The sequence below is a fragment of the Electrophorus electricus genome, chromosome 5, assembly GCF_013358815.1.
Source record: "Electrophorus electricus isolate fEleEle1 chromosome 5, fEleEle1.pri, whole genome shotgun sequence".
Classification (NCBI taxonomy): Eukaryota; Metazoa; Chordata; class Actinopteri; order Gymnotiformes; family Gymnotidae; genus Electrophorus; species Electrophorus electricus.
This window is the reverse complement of record NC_049539.1, coordinates 7,185,390-7,202,889: the sequence shown is the minus strand read 5'-3', so window position 1 is coordinate 7,202,889 and position 17,500 is coordinate 7,185,390. Positions and strand designations below refer to the sequence as shown.

General features: G+C 44.7%; 1 protein-coding gene across 1 annotated transcript in view; it reads right to left on the bottom strand.

Annotated features, from left to right (window-relative positions):
- gli3 (GLI family zinc finger 3) overlaps positions 1-17,500 on the bottom strand; it is a 101,176-nt gene that overhangs the window by 29,430 nt on the left and 54,246 nt on the right. The window contains exon 5 of the mRNA XM_035526508.1: positions 513-718. Within this exon, the coding sequence (XP_035382401.1) occupies positions 513-718 (206 nt within the window). The remainder of the gene's footprint in view (positions 1-512; positions 719-17,500) is intronic.

The window sequence follows — 17,500 nt, the reverse complement described above, 5'->3', positions numbered from 1 at the left end:
AAAATCCCAACGGCAAGTGTAAAGGCTGGAGTAAGCCCTGGTGCTAGAATTCAAGCTCGAATGCCAGATGTAGCTGTGGTTGGGGTCCATGGAACAAACCTCATTTTCAGTGGACGGGAAGGAACGTCCCTCTCTCCTATATCCGGTGGTCATTTCGTAATGGGGGCATTGTGAATATGAAACACCCAGAAATGTTACTGTGTTCTTAGTCTGAAAAACTTAGATCATCCTTCATACAGAAGAAGAGTGTTACATCGGCATTTTTTCATCTTGGTGTGATGTTATCAGGTGATGGAAGGAAAGACCTTCTGCATTAGAAATACACGCATGTCAGGATGCTGCCACTACGTCAGTTTCACTTATTTTCTTTGAGTTCCTCAAAGAAAAGCAATAAAAAGTTAAGAAGACTTTGTGTCCATGCAAGACCATATGTGGAGAAGCCGTGATCTGCTGTAGGGTGCCTATTAGAAGGAATTTCGGAGGCCCCCAGAACGGGACCCTGAGGTACTCACCATCTGCAGGGCTGAGTCCCCTGGCTGCAGAGATCATGGAGAGGGGGGGGCTGCTGTGAAGGGAGCGGATGTAGTCCATGTAGGGGTTGATGTACGGGTGCGGGGGGTTAAAGGGAGACTCTGCTGCAACTGATGGGTTCCGGTGGGGCGGGATTCGGATGACGGAGATATCCGAAAATGCGGGGCTGCCTGCCAGCGCAGGAGGTCTGGATTCAGAAAAACGCAGGGCAAAAGGAATTAGCAATGCATATATATTTGTAGGTATACTTAAACAGCTTAAGCTTTTGGTTAGTTCTAAGTCTTTGAGTTTATTAAAAAATGCTCAGTTTGGATACAGAACTGAAGAATTTGGAGTAAATCACAGAAGTAAAATAGCTCGGAAGGAACCAACAAAAACTTTGGCATGTATGCTATTCACTCACATTCTCTGCTCCAGGTCCTACTTCTCATACGAATGGAGAAGGAACTGCAGCAGGAAATGAATGGTGACACTATCTATCTGCCTCCATCTGCAGGGGCCAAATCTTAGAGCAAGAGGGAGGGAGAAAGCCCGAGCTAAATTCCAACTGTTCCCCTTGCAGACATTTCCTAAGATCAAAGCCAGCTTTCAGCGCAGTGTCTTAATCAGACAAAGACGGCCAGGAATTCTCATTGCTACCCACAATGCTGTGCAATGTTTTCTTAAGTCTGCAAGACTTGAGTTTTGTTTTTATAGGTCTGTAAACCTGAGGATACCATTCAACTCATCGCTTTTGGATATTCATGCCGTTTTAGTCACAGGGCGTTCACACATTCTGAAGATGCAGTGTAGTCAAAGTGGGTTTGTACAAGCATGTCGAGGAATGATGAGCTGATCATACCGCACTTAGCAAGCCAACACAGAACCTCTGCTGTACAAAACGCAGACTCAAAAAGAAACGACTCGAACAGGCAAGCTCGAAACATGTCACCACTGGTTGGGTTTAAGAGCACAAAATAACTCAAACTCATGATCTTTAACAGAAGTGTACTTTTCTGGATGTACATCTTCAAAAATCTATCTGTATTATCAAGGCAGGGGAGGGGGCAATATACTCACTCTCATACACTCACACACACACACATACTCCCTCACCAACACACACACACAAATATCTTGAAAAAGAAAGGGAGAAAATGGGTTCGGGAGAGGTTGCAGGGAATGGGAATTGTCCTGGTTTGAAGTTTGTCTTCAAGTGACCTGGGAGAGAAGGAGAGGACCGGAAGGACCCAATTACACCCCTAAGCTCGTCCCCTTCACTCGTTCCCCTGCCATTCTCTGGAGTCCATGCTGCAGTCTTCTAATGAAGAAGCTCGGTCTCAGCCTAATGAAGGAACGGCTGTGGTAACAAAAAGGGCCAAAAAAAAAAAAGCCCCTCGTCTTATCTGTGAATGCTGAAGGAGCTCGTGGTCATTACCAAACAGAAGGCTTTTGTGTTTTCAAGTTTTGGGTGCATATTTATAAAACAACACTTGGACTGAGGGTGAAGATCTAGGATAAGTTCCCTCCATCATATCAATGGGGGACATGGGACATTAAAGGCCCACATCTGTTTCTAGATAAGCACGCTACTCTGAGAAAGATGATAAACAAAACTTCATGCTCATGAGAATAGACATAAAATATGCAAGTGATGTCATGGGAGTTAACAACCACTTCCTGTTGAGATTTTGAGTGAAAGATCAGGTATATTAAACTTGGAGCTAAATTTACACTTAAAAGTTACGCTGAATATAATGAAAGACTAGAAAGGCTAAAGTGTGTTAATTACCAAATCTTCCTCTACAAGATGGCTAAACAATTGACCTAAAGTGTAAATAACAACTGATATCTAAAAAATAATGACTCAAGCAAGGGTTCCACATTTTTTAACTAATAGGTGTGGCGGTTCATGTCAGTAGGCCTTACTGTGTCTATGAGCCATTTTCCATGTCTTACCATCAAAAGACTCATTATACACACCCACATTCTTAATCTGGTTCCTCTCAACTGCAAACCTGCATGCGCCGGTATGTATGTGTGTGTGTGTGTGTGTGTGTGTGTGTGTGTATGTGGGTGCACGTACGTGTGCCCTCATGTCCTGCATCATTAACTCAGATTGGTAGACAGGACTAGCACCGACTCATCACGTCAGTAAATACAAAGAAGAGTTCAAGTACACACACATGTACACGTACACACACACACAGACACGCACGCACGCAAGCACACACACACATACACACACACACACACACTCTGCGTAAGCGTCCATGAAGAATGACTGCCTCTCTTTAAAAGGCAATGACTGCAATACCTACAACATTCATTTATCTGATATCACGACACTTTACTACAAAATCAATACCCGCAATAGTGGCTTTTACACAAGCGTGAAATCGATGGCCCTGTGGCTGTGACAACAGAAACCTTTACTGATCTAAAGCTACACCAAAGTCTTCTGGTCCACTAGCACTAACCCCTAGTTAAAGCTTTAAACCCGCAGGGCCACTCTAGAGGGAATTCCTAATGCTTATTATTCACCCATTGTAGAAGGAATTGGGCAGAGAGGAGCCTTGTTGCTATTTATCCCACTGGGACAGCAGACTTTTTGCAGCAGTGGTGCAGATTCAGCTGCTGGGAGCATCAGCGGAGGCTCCCTGTCACCATGATGCTGAGTAGCCCGCAGTCGCGGTGATGGGGCTTCTGAAAGACATTCCTGTTATTCGCTTCAGCTGCGCTGCAATTAAATAAAGATAAAATCAATAAATAAACAAATCAGAGGACGTGAGCAAGGACGGGCCCTAACCAGCGCCATGGCGTGAGACTGATCAGACCGCATGAAGAGCTTTGGTGCTTTGCGAGGTGGCGTGAACCAGTCAAATGCCATCCTTCACGTAACGGCATGTTTGCGTGGATCAAACAGATGGGTTTTGGTTTCCTTCGTAATCTCTTTCTTTCTTTTTTTTTTTTTTGGTGACTCCTGGTTGTTTGCAGATGTGAAGAGGCAAGAAGTAAAGCGCAAAACACTGGGAAGAGACTACATGGACGGACCATCTGCTGTGAATCACTGCTTCATCGGATACCCGTGTAGACTTAACAGCTTCTGTTCACACGCTGTGTGTATACCTATCCCCAGTGATTTTCCATGCGCCTGCTCAGTTTCCACAACTCTGGAGTCTTATACAGTAACTACATACCAATTAATAACAGCTTAATAAATTCATGGAGGACTGTGTGGCCAAGATCACTGAGGGAGCTGACATTGAATGATGGGAGGGCACAGACGCCCTGGCTGGCTAATTGCTAAGCATCCTTTAGTAAACTGCACTGACCTCTTTGACAGCACCATCGCTTTACGAACTGCACAAAGTAAAAGGATATGAAAGGACCATTAGGGTGATTGTGTGACTGTATGAAAATCCTGGATGAACAACGCCAGAGGTCACGCACAGTCTGCACTATTGTGTGTGGAAACTCAAGGAGGGGTGAAAGGTCAAAGACAAAGACGGAAACTCCAGGCATGAAGCATACACTGAAAGTTTGGTTGAGATGGGCTTTTCCGCCGTATGTACAGCAGGCTGCAATTACCACACGCGAGTGAACTGGAACGCAAAGGACGCAGATGATGGCGTTCTGCACGTCCTGACGAGCTTCATCAGAAACGAAGCATTCGCACATTGATTTCATGCTGAAACATGCAGATGAACGAGACTGAAGCAGCGAAGAGCCAACCAGTCATGCCCTGAGGGGAACGGAGAGAGGAGGGTGCTGAGAACGAGTCGACGGGTTAGGAGAAGGAAGAGGAGCGCATGAATGTGGGGGATAGCGGGGTTTCACATATCTGTGTGTGTTTGCATGGGTCTGCATGTGAAAGAAAGAAAGGGAAGGTGTGCGTTTAAGCATTCAGCGCTAATACAGTCAGAAGTGATGTCCCTGCCTCACTGTGTGACGCGATACCGTGTACAAGCAAATCAGAGAGTGAGAGAGAGAAAGACAGAAACAAAGAATGCGCGTGCGCACACGCGCGTGTGTGTGTGTGTGTGTGAGCAAAAGAGAAAGCATGCATAGAGACACATTCTCCTTCAGATGTAACAGACTACCAGTCTTGCTCCTGATTAAGATTGACATCAAAGAGTGAGGTCCACCGTGCTCAGGCCAGCCGTGCTTCAGCAGGATCACGGCACGCAGCGCGCGAGGGGAGAGCCGCAGAAATCAAATGATTAAAAACATGAAATAAAGGGTTATGCGGCTTTTCCTTTTGATTCGTAATTCCCACAGTCTCCAAATGACTATTCTTAACTGCCGAGGCAAAGCTCAACATATGGAAACTATCCCGTCCCTCCCGTCTTTCTCTCTCTCTATCTATCTATCTATCTCCTGTCCTCCATGATTCTTTCTCTCCCCCTCACCATTCTTCTGCCGTTTAAGTGGAATGATATGTCCATACTGCTTTTTTTCCACAGTATAAGTCCATACTTACAGATGAAACCTGTAATAAAAACAAACTGATAGTTAATGTGCTCGATTCTGAGGATGATGGCGCTCTTGTTATTCTAACACAGGAAACAGTATCCCGCTGTGTCAACACTGTGGTGCCAAGCGAGCATGACAGCATCAAGTCTGCTATGTTCCCAGTGTCAGTGTACCAACTGGGTACATTTAACAGCTATTATAGTCATGGGAAAATGAGCAAGAACACTCGAGCACACGAAGAGAAATCACACTGGTGTAACCACACACCACCGCCCAGCCTGCTTCAGGAGGGCTTCACGGGGGCTTCTTCCACAGCTCTGCACCGGTAGTCCGCGAGTACGATGAAAAGAGCGAAAAGGGGGTGGGCAGGGGTGGTGAGGGTAGAAGGGAGATGGTGCCTGACAGTGGAAACAGCAGGCCTTTAATGCCCCCCCCCCCCCCCCTCACTGAGATCAAAGACACAGAGCAACTGAGCCGGGAGAGACAGAGAGTGAGAGAGACCATGAGACAGAAGCCGGAGTAAGGTAAGAGGCAGAAAGACAGAGGACGGACGGATTAAAGATGGAAAAAAAAGGAGTGAGGAAGGCCAGGGACAGGGGGATGTGGGGAGAGTGGGAAAGAGGATGCCGGGGCTGGCCCGCATGGAGGAGGAGTGGCCAGGCTGATGGACGGCTCACACAGACGAACGGCTGAGGTGAGCGGAAGAGGCAGAGGGAGAGACATGGAGACCGAGAGGGACGGAGAGGGGAGGACCAGAGAAAGCAGGCGTGCCTGTGCTCGAGTGCCCATGCCTGCGTGTGTGTGTGTGTGTGAGTGTCGTTTTCCCTCTCATTCAGGTGTGTACTGTGACTCTGTATTGAACCTTGTTATGAATATTTGGGAGAGGGAGAAACGGGAGGCGAGGAATGGGGGGTTGGGGGAGTTTATACAGGAGACAGGATCCTCTGAAAAAGTGACACAGCGTGCTGTGATCCCAAGAAAGACCACAAGCGTCCCGAGCTTCTCCTCCCCGCTGCTGTAGCGGCAAGAGCAGAAACCTCAGCGCAAAACCTTTGGGAAATGTGCCAAGAACACGCGGGTTTCACACAAACACATCCTGACCACATACTAAGGACATTACTATGCGTGCCTTATATACATGTAAACAAAGCCCACCATCTTTTTCATTCTGACAACTTTCTAAATTGTGTAATAATAATATTTATTATATGCACAGTATGAATTATGGTTGTTTTAAAATCACATTATATAGAAAACATTTTAAACAAATAAAACAAGTAAATATAACCTCTTTATAAAGTCTTTGTCCGTACATGTCAAAGGGGCCACTGTGCATCTCTGACATCCCTGTGCAACTTTCTCAGACCCGATCTGTCCGTCTGAGTAGGCGCGGGACCTTGTTACAGCCCACGGCCCCCTCCCCGCAGGGGGCGACCAAGGGTTGCCATGCAAGGGGGCAGTCATTAAGGCCTCCTGTTGGGAGTGGCCAGTTATTTTTGCAGATATGCCCATCCCTCCCTCCCTGGCTACTGGGAGTTCGAGAGAAATGAAAGGGCTGAGATGGCCTGTGATGGGCAGAGAGGTGCAGAGAGGAGCAGAAATGGGCAGAGATGTGCAGATATGGGCAGAGATGTGCAGAGAGGAGCAGAAATGGGCAGAGATGTGCAGATATGGGCAGAGATGTGCAGAGAGGAGCAGAAATGGGCAGAGATGTGCAGAGAGGAGCAGAAATGGGCAGAGATGTGCAGAGAGGGGCAGAGATGTGCAGAGAGGGGCAGAGAGAGGCTAATAAATCTAATAAATTAACTATTCCTTTTAGACTTTGCACGAGGGGTTCAAGACTTCGCTATTATGAACAGGGAGAGGATCGCTGGCATTAGCCCACGCCTCTTCATACAATGGCGTCAGACTTCACCAAGTTAGTCTGTCTGTGCAGCCCTGCTGTGCTAAAACTCCAGACATTAGAAATGTCTCTGATGTGTGTTTTGAGGTTCTCTGACATCAGAGACACAGTATGTGAGCTCGTGGCTTGTTACTTGAGCTTAGCCTGGGTTTTCGTGCTCAGTCAAACACTGCCTTACAAGCTTGTGGAGTTTCACCTTCATGACTCATGACCAAGAACTGTTGTGTGTGAACTTTTCACCTTCTACCCCTATGCATGCACTGGTACCCACATGCATTGCACCTGCATGCTCAGAAAAAAACACACCCAAAAACACACACACACACACACACACACACACACACACACACACACACACACACACACAGAGCAAAGCAAAGCACACAGTGTATTCATAATGACAGAATGGCATCTTTCTCATTAGGTTCAAGCACCCAGGTCGTGCACCGTCACTCAGCTACGCCTGAGATTCAGCATATACACATGTCCTGGCCATGTCCTTGCAGTGTCTGGAGAGCTCGATTAAACTTGGCAACGTGTGCTTGTGCGAGTGGGTTTACACAATCAGTGGGCATTCCGCTTTAACGCTCTTATTCACAAAGTTTATGTCTGAGTTTAGCGTGGACATCCCCCCCCCCTCCTGTCTGCCTCCCTGTCCCAGTGCCACCTCTGAGCCACACCGTCCGGCAGCCACGGCGTCCTCCAGGGTCGCTCGCTACATCGCTTCCCCGTCGTCATTAAGATAAACACTGGGCAGGGGCGGACTGCAGACCACAACACAGGAAGTTGCAGCCAGAGCATGAAAGGCACTGAGCCATGCTGCCTTCCTGCCCTTTCAAGGGCTCCTTGAAACAAAAACAAACAAGGTGCTGGAAACGCCACCGGCGACAGAATGGAAAAGTTCCGTCCTCTTTCGCTCTTTTGCCTTTCCAAATAAATGAGCTGTGTCTTCCGAAACCAGCTCCCCAAAAAAGGTGCTGAGATACCCAAACTGTGGGAGTGGGTCCAAACAAGCAGTTCTCTGATTTTCGAGTTTGGCCATTTTTGTCAGGGGCTCAAAATGGGCGTGTGCTGAAGGAAACACTTCACTACAGATACAGTTTCATCAAAGCAAGGACTGGGGTGCAGGACAGAATGGCATTTTAACATCAGCTTCAGGAATAAAAGGTAAAACCCCACCAAAACAGACTTTCCTGTTTTGGCTAATACAAGGCATAGGGCAGGCAGACTTTGTGGCCTAAGATCAGTGAGCCTGAGGGAGATGGGGAAGAGCTGCAAATCAGCAAGACAGAAAGAGAGCCTCGTCTGCCTCAGCTCACCTGTCCTCGTCTCCCTCGGCACGCCTGTCCCCTTCTCTCTCAGTATTCCTGTCTCTGTCTCTCTCAGTACGCCTGTCCTCGTCTCAATCAGCACGCCTGTCCTCTGACCTGCTTTCCATTGCTGGAAACCCAGACAAAACCTGGAGCTAAAACCAGCCGGAAGATTACAAAGCTCCACACACCTGGTGCACTACAGCAGAGTTAAACTGAGCAAGAGCAAGAGAGAACAGAGACCGTGATGACGCAGGTGAGAATCAGAGTAAGCCCTTGGCTGTGTGTGTGTGTGTGTGTGTATGTGTGTAGGAATAAGGAACACCACTGAAAATCCCTAATCGTGTCATGTGTAGATGAGAAAGTGAGAAATAAACTGAGGGGAAAACACTCCTCACCCCCCCCAAAAAATCCATCCCCTGCTCTTTTCCTCTAGTAAATTGGCGGAAGGAGAAAAAGGCTGAATGGAAGGGTGGCAGGCCTTGGTGGGGAGGGAGCACACATAGCCTACTTTATCCTTGCCATTTCATCCATCTTGTTGGACTAATAAAATGTCAAGCACAGTGCGTTGATATTTAATCATGAGTGAACAGTTGCGAGGGGTACTATATGTGTGTGTGTGTGTGTGTGTGTGAGAGAGAGAGAGAGAGAGAGAGAGAGAGAGACAGAAAGTGAGCAAAGAGAAAGAAAGGCATAAGGAGACAGCTGCTTAATACAATAATGAAGAACGTAACTATATGTGCATATGTAAATGCACACACATACACTTTAATGAAGAAATCACTAACAATCTTATAAAATACACACACACGTCCTATAACTTTATGCCTTTGTGTGCCACTGTTTTACACTTTGCATTTTGTGTTGGAGTCTAAAGTTCAGTTCGGTCAGTATTCAACTAAAGATGGCATCGGGACCATCGGAAGATTCCTCTTCTATTATGTTGGTGATATTGTTCAAATGAACAAGGGGAATTAAGGGATAAGGACCCAGAGTCCTGTCCTACAGTCCTGCATCCATTACACTGATCATCTGCTGAGGCCATTACGCCGAGCAGGAGACTTTATTGGCCACATGTGGTAATACCATCCCGTAACATTGATGCTAGCCACATTCACACGCTCCTTTAGGAGTGAGGGATGAGAGAGAGAGAGACAAAAGTAAGAAAGAGACGAGGTGGGTGCGGGGCGGGGAGAAAACAGTATAACATGCACGAGAGACAGACAGAGGGCTCTTTTCTTCTGTCGGAGAGCATGCAGGATTTATAGCTGTGTTCTGTAAAGCTGGTTACCTCCTATAAGTGGCCCCAGGAGTGCAAGTGCGGGGCCTGCGGCTCCACTCTCTAGAGTGCAACATGGGCACTCTGAGCACACGCTTCCCGACTGCCCCTCTCCTGTGGGGCCAGGGGCCCGCCGTTCCGGGCGCATCAGCCCCCCAGTGACCCAGCCACACATCCCTCTTCACAGAGGTGCGGTGCACAGCATACCACGGCAGGAGGCCGAGGGAGAATTCTGTTCAGCCGCCCTAGGGGTCGAGATGAGAATTCCGCTCAGCCGCTCTAGGGGACGAGATGCTGAGCCTACATTCAATAATCCGATTCTACGATTGAAGTTTGATGTGGAACTTGAGGCCTGACTGAAATCCAATTTTGAAAATAATCTTTTTATTAAGATGTACTAAAACGGAAATGAACCCAATGGAAATGGACTCAGGACAATGTGATTTGCACACAAATTATGACTTTTATATCATGTAAATGAGGTTATCGCTCCCTGTCATCATGGCATGTTAAGAACATTGTTTACACTCTTCTAAGAGCACGTCAGTGTCCGCTTTGCATTGTTTTATTGGTTCTATCAGTGTAGCTGTTCACAAATTTATTTACAATTACATTTTTTAAAATTACAAATCACTATTACATAATTATTTTATTTTCCAGGTAAACCTCCGTGAGGATGACTAATTCCATTTGGACTGTGCATTTGGAGGAGGGGCACTTTTGGAATAAAGTGTCATTTGTGAATTGTGTGTGTATGTGTGTGACTAAAAGGATGAACATTCTTTGCAGGCGTAAAATTCCTAATTGCTGCTGTTTTTTCCTCTTGTCCAATTAAGAGGCGACAGTGTATTGACATGTAGGCCACACCCACTGAATGACTGACAGCCAGCATCCCTAAAATGTCTGACTATGATTACACGGATTTCGCCTGTCAGTCAAACAATGTGTTTTATTTTCATGCTCATTTTTCCATCTTGTATTTTCCTCCTTTTTTTGTGAAGGACTTTTGGAACATTTACGGATAGATCGTGCATACGGATATATCTTGTATATCTTCTATATATAAGGCTGTTTAAAAGCAGACTAAATGAATTCACAAAGGGAAATGAACAAAATGTTGGGAATCATGCGAAGGTCCATTAGTTTTTTGATTGTTTGTTTGTTTTTTTTTACAATTCTTTACTTTATACAGCTGCTACAATGAAAAAAGATTGTATTTGGCTTAACCAGATCATTTGATGCAAAAGTTATAATAACAGTCATAAATCATTATTGATAATTTAAGAAATTAGTAACTGATTGAAATTTTAATCTTAAAGAAATTTTAACAAATTTTACACTATCACGTTCTAATGCCACTAAGATGTGCATGTTTATCTAAATGATAAACTGGAATATTAAAATGATAAATAGCAATACTAAAATGTAGCACATTTAAAACATGTGCTTAGCATCCATAAGTTAGGTGTCTGTGCAGAAAATCATACAGGAGTCATGTATATATTTTTTAAGTAATTATTTTGAAAAAGAGATTTTTAAATTTTGATAAAACTTACACAAGGCTTCATGTGACCCAACAATTAAATGTGTAGTCACTGAATGAAAAATCTACTTACAGTAATCAATTTGTAGCCTTAAAAAAACCCAACAACCCTGAATCAAAGTTAGCTCTGAGAAAACGCTAAAGCTTGTTGTGTTTTTTCTCTCCACCTTTTGCTGCTGCTCACACTAACTATAGTGAGGGACGCTCATAATACCCTGCTTCCTCTTAAAGGCTTAAGAGGAGGGAAAAAAAGGATGTGGCCAAGCGTTTAGGCTATGAAACCAATGTATTACCAAGCATGAGGGAAAAAAAGATAGGGCTTCAATCTGCTCCCATTACTCCTTTAGAATTTATCTCACTCCTTTCCAAATCCTGAAATTGCTTGAGAAAAAAAAAAGCACAAGAGCAGGCATTTTCAAAAAGTGGCATGCAACTTTCTTTGCATCTTTTTTCCCCTCTCTCTCTCTCTCTCTCTCTCGTGAAAATTGAAGAAGCTTAATGTCAAATGTGGCTAAAGCCGGCCTCTCCATATCAAACAAGCCGGCGCAAAAATTACTGTGGCAATGATAAGACTGCGAGATAGCGTGGGTAGAGTGAAAAGAGAAAAAGAAAGGGAGCGAGGGAGAGAGAAAAGGAGAGAGAGAGAGAGAGAGAGAGAGAGAGAGAGAGAGAGAGAGAGAGACGACAGAGGGGAAGTGACTCCACTCAATTATCCTGCAAAATTGGTATGAGTGAATATTTTTCATTCAGGTGACTGATGGTATCTGCTGAGCAGCAATACAGATAAATAAGGGAGCTTTCCGTCAACTATAAACATCATTAATCATGAGGCCAGCCACTGCCTGACCGCCCGTCCTCACACTGCGGCACAGGAGAGAGGGATTAAGAGAGAGAGAGAGAGAGAGAGAAGGAGGGGGGTGTAGGACAGGCAGCGCTTCAGCTATTCGCCCCAGAGGAAGAGGGCAACCAGAAGCCTACTTAGATTTGGAGTAAGAGATTTAAGGTTGTGCAGTTGGAAATGTTATGGTGTTTCCAGTCTATTCATTCAGTGTGATTTGTAAGTAGTTAATAGTTAGATGGTTTAAACAGTTGGATCTGTTCATAGGCCAAAAATTGGTATAACTGCAGAACCATGCTGTTAGTAGAACAGACTACAACTATCATTGTAAGCTTTTAAAAATAATTAAGAGCTTGTGTAAGCAAGCAAGAAGTGCTGTTATAATTTTCTAAAAATTATTTTATTTTTTAAAACCTATGCATTTTTTACATTTTACTGTGTACCTACTATGAATAATCAACTTTTGTTGATGTAAATAATATTCAATATTTCATAGTCATTCAGTGTGTGAAAATGGCAGTACACAGGCTATTTTAGTTGTTTTTAGCAAGAAGAGCACTAATAGTGTGTGTGTGTGCGTGTGTGCATGCCTGTGTGTATCTCAAGGGGGTTGGTGAGATAAGAGAACATGCTTTATGCTAAACAGAGCACTTCTACACAGTGTGCAGGCTGGACTCATGACAGTTTACATACACAACAAAACAGAGTGAACTCATGTGCACAGGCAGAAGAACACCATAATGGGCAAAGAGGTTGTCTGTCTGCCACTGACCCTTCAGGTTTTGACCAATTTTCCAGTCCAATCATCTATAGCATTCCTTTATATTTTAATTCAAGTGTTCACGCCTCCAGCAGCTGAGGGAATACCCCCTCAAAAATTCTCCCCAAAATCTCCCAAACCCCCTCATCTGTTCTTTAATTTAGGGGTAGATGCTCGTGTAAGGGTGACACATGGTGCTATCACGTGCACGCTCTTGTGAGGGTGATGCACAACGCTGTCACGTGCACGCTCTCTGCTGCGCTGCGATGCAAACTCACAAGTTCAGTCATTGTGTCTGCTTAGTGAGGGTCATTTGTGTGGTCACTTCCACCTCGCTGAAGCTGTCCCATATAGTCTCATACAGCCAATAACCTACTTTGTAAAATAGAAAATGCTGTTACAAAGGGAGAGAAAGAGAAAGAGAGAGAATGTGAGATAAACAACCTTTAAATTCTCAAATTACACATTAATGTTTCTTTAAATTTGCAAATGGATTTGGATTTATGAGCTACTCCTCTTTTTAAGGCTACCAGTGTCTTCTATCATCTTCCATTATCAGTTCCTTGTCCATATACTGCGGCACTCCCTGTGCCAGTCAATGTGTTAAAAGTTCACACAGGCTGTGTTTGATGTTTGGTTGTTTCAGAGATTGTGTTGAAGTTCCACATTACCCAGTAAACTGCTGGGTAATGGACTCATGGCAAATGCCTCAGTTTGTCCCATCAGGTCACCAAGGAAACCAGACTCAGCGTATGTGTGTGTATGGGTCTGGTATGTGTGTAGGGGGATGGGGGGTTGGGGCACATTTTCTTTCTATAGAGTGAGTGGCTAAGGAATAATCATTTTAGAATTTAAGCATCACTACCCCTCATTTCTCTGCATACCTGTTTTTACACACACACACACACACACACACACACACACACACAAATATAAAAAATCAGTTCGCCAGTCCACAAAGAGTACTCAAGCACTCCTCAATAAGGCACCGTTGATTAGCTAATGAGTAAAATCATGTGTGTAAGAGAAAGAACACAACACTTTTCTAAAATTTGGATTTACCAAGATAAGTTTAAATTCTATGACATTTTTAACTTACACCATTCACAAACGTCTCAAAGGACTTCAGCACATGTGAATGAATTCCTCCTTTTTCTGCTGTGTATGTTTTTATGAGGAGATATGGCATGGATAGTAAGCAAAGTCAGCACTAATGGTATAGGAGCTGTTCTGTATGGCCTGACCAACATCTGGAAGAATGCATGTCAGAACACCCATTTGTCATCCTTCTGGTGTGAACTGGTAATTTTAGCATGTCACTGGGACATACACAAGTCAAATCAAATACCTTGTATTTAACTGGTTTAACAAATCGCCTTGTACCTCACCTGCCCGCTAACTGCAGAATGCCTGCACACTAAATGCTGGTCAGTTAGGATGTTTTTAAAGGTGTGCAAAAACAAAAATAAAATCACCTCCAGTTCTTAGTGGTCAGTACATCCTTTCCTTAAATACAGCAAGTATGTGCCTGATTTGGTCAGTACAATTACAATTGTTACATTACAGTTTATATGGACATCAATATATGTGACAGATCTCTAGGTCAATTTGGACTCTGTTAGCTAGCTGGTAGGTTATGGTTTAATGTTGTTTGTTGTGGTGTCATATCCCCATTCCTAGTATATCCTCCTCCTATGGGTGTGATGTCCTCTTTTAGGGGGTTAGACGGGCGCCCTAATCCCATATGAGTATACCGTCTTCATGTGGACTAAAATATTGCCTCCACACAGGTCAGCTGTATCCTTCTCTCATTCCTTGTATCACAGTCCTAAACCACGCGATTATCCTTGTCTGTAATTGCGCTTTCGCCTGCCCTAATAGCACTGCCGCAGGAGAAAGCCGAGCAAAAAGAACACAAAGGACAGTTAATTTGTGGTTTCCTCTGCTCATTCGAAGGCAAATTAAGTGTCAAACAGCTAATATGAAGCATATTTCATTTTATGAGCTTTTAATTTAATTCCGTCCGCTCATATCTGGGCTGTTAGCGACGGTTAGCGCGCTACGCTAGCGCCCGCCGCTCAAACCAAAGGGGCAATAAATAAACATGTTTCAATTAAAGTCTTCCAAAATAATAATACGGGACTCGGCTAACTATTTCTCGCCGACAAGCAAATCAGCAGAGGGCGAGGAAAATGAGATGGTTATTACCGTTGTGACTCTTTTTTTCTGTCTCTCTCTTTTTTTCCTGTAGGGTAGCGGTTGATGCCCACTCTAGATTGATAGCACAGCCGCGAGGTAAAAGCGCCTGTAATTACAGGCTGTAATGAGGGGCTGCATGGGGAAGTACCGCAATAATATCCCGCCTGTGCTTAGGCATATATTTAAGAGCGCTAATAACGATTAATTCTGCTCACCGAGGAGAACTTGTCTTAAAACAATTCAATTTTTCTTTCTTAACCTCCATACCCCTGGCTCCATCAATCCCGAATGCCCCTCCAAGCTTTCGCGCGCAACCACACACACACACACACACACACACAACAAACACACACACAACAAACACACAGAGAGAGAGAGCTCAGTGCAAACACCACAGTAATGCAGTGCATTGCAGAGGTCAGGTCACACCAAGCAGAAACAGGTTAAGTTAGCCTAAACCATCATCTCTAAGCTCGTGTCGTTTTGTTGACCTTTGCCGCGTTTTACGGTGCAGTTAGTTTCAAAATGTCAGTAAAGGTGCTCAGTTGACAGCAAGCATCAGACATGTTGGTAGATTCTGACAGAGCGAAATACAATTTCTGCCCACCCTTACAGCTCCGTGGCTGTCAATGGTAATCAATACAACATTGAAAAGAGGTTACTGAAACGACAGATACCTGTCAACTACATCAGAATTTCAAAACTAAACATTAAAAAAAGAGTAGGCTATGAGAGAAGGAGAAATTTGGTAGTGTTCTTAGGCGAAGCATAGGCCCTGTTATACTACATAGAACTTAATCAAGTAACTTTGTTTTTCATTTTTTAAATGGGAGGTTGTTGTGGCGGCGGTAAAGGGCCAGAAATTCTCATTATTAATGTCTGAACCATTTTTCCAAGGCCAGACCAGGTTTTTCCCGCGACCTGTTTATTAGCTACAGAATAGGAAGGAACAGGAACAGTGGCGGTTTTCACCTTAAATGCTCTGACTGATATGAACAGTTCCAGCAGTAGATGAGCACCCAGAGCACCAACAGCAGCCCGTTCATTTAAAAGTAAACCTCGTAAAGAGATACAGCAACTACAACCAGTCCACTATCTCACTCTGAATAAGAGCGCCTGCCATATGGCTACATAATATTAGCGATAGCGGACGCTATCATCACTCTTTGTCATATTCACAGGTTGTGCGTGAAAAGCGGGGTGATGAATATCTCACACGCCGTTAAGCAGGTACGTTTAGGCGCGTCTGGCCACTTACTGGCACGAGCCGCAGATAAAGCACGACTTCACCTTTAATTTAATTCACCTGCTCTCTCTCTCTCTCTCTCTCTCTCTCTCTCTCTCTCTCTCTCTCTCTCTCTCTCTCTCTCTCTCTCTCTCTCTCTCTCTCTCTCTCTCTCTCTCTCTCTCTCTCTCTCTCTCTCTCTCTCTCTCTCTCTCTCTCTCTCTCTCTCTCTCTCTCTCTCTCACCTTTGCCCTGCCTCTCTTCTCCTTGCCGCCGCTTCAAGCGTGGCGGATCGTGCATCTGAGTCTTGTTTGAGCCGCGTGTTGCCCCATTATCTTCGCATAAGCTAAATGCTAAATTATATTTGCCATTTTGTTTGCACTGACACGGGACATCAATCAAGGCCCCGGGAGCGACCCCCCCCCCCCCTCTCTCTCTCTCTCTCTTTCTCTCTCTCTCACGCCTCTCTTTAGCGCACGGACGTTAGAGCAAGGAGGTGACATAAAAAATTCATTACTCTTAGCAGCATATTACTGCACAAGAGAGATATGACTTCAGAATACGGAGAGAGAAAGTAGTGAAGCAACAAGAGCAGGGGAACGGAGAGGGTGGAGGATATAATGATGAAGAATATCAAACATAATACAACCCAAGTAGCTGCCTCAACCATAGAGCCATGATCACTTCCTTCCTGTTAGAACTGGAGCAAGAAAGTGAGACAGAGAGAGAGAGAGAGAGAGAGAGAGAGAGAGAGAGAAAACCCCACAGCACAAACACAAACACGCAGGGGCAAAACACACCAAGCTTTAAGCATAAGACAAGATAAGAAAGGATGAAAAACAATGAAAAGTTAATAAATGAAATGAGAAAAAAGAATGGAATGGAGGACAGAAGAGATGGCCTGGTGAGGAGCCGGGGAAGTCCTGCATCTGCAGGGACTGTTTAAAATGAAGGACCAAACAAAAACTAAGTGACTAAACTAAGTCTAAGTGACAGGACATGTACGCACGCACGGACACACTTTTTATGCTCTATACTTTTTTTTGGCTTTCACTGAGGAAAGACAAAGGTTAATAATCTTTTCTCTGGGTGCAGAAAACAGCAATCAAGTAAAATTAGTTTTTTAGATCTGGGCTGTGGCTATCAGTAGAGTATAGTATAATTGAGTGAGGCTGTGTGTGTGTGTGTGTCTGGGTGCATATGTGCATGTATGTGTGTGTCTGACTGAATATAGGCATGTGTGTGTGTGTGTGTGTAAATGTGTGCATGCATGAGTATGCATGAGTGTCTAAGTGTGTGTCAGGGGGAGTTGCGAATGTGTCCATGTACACCTGAGTGAGAGTGTGTGAGTGCACACACGTGTGAGCACTTGCTGAACAGATGTAGCGCAAGGACGATTGCTCCCTGTGCTCTGACAGCGCTTGATCAGCGCGCTTAGAGAGAATCACACGCGAGCG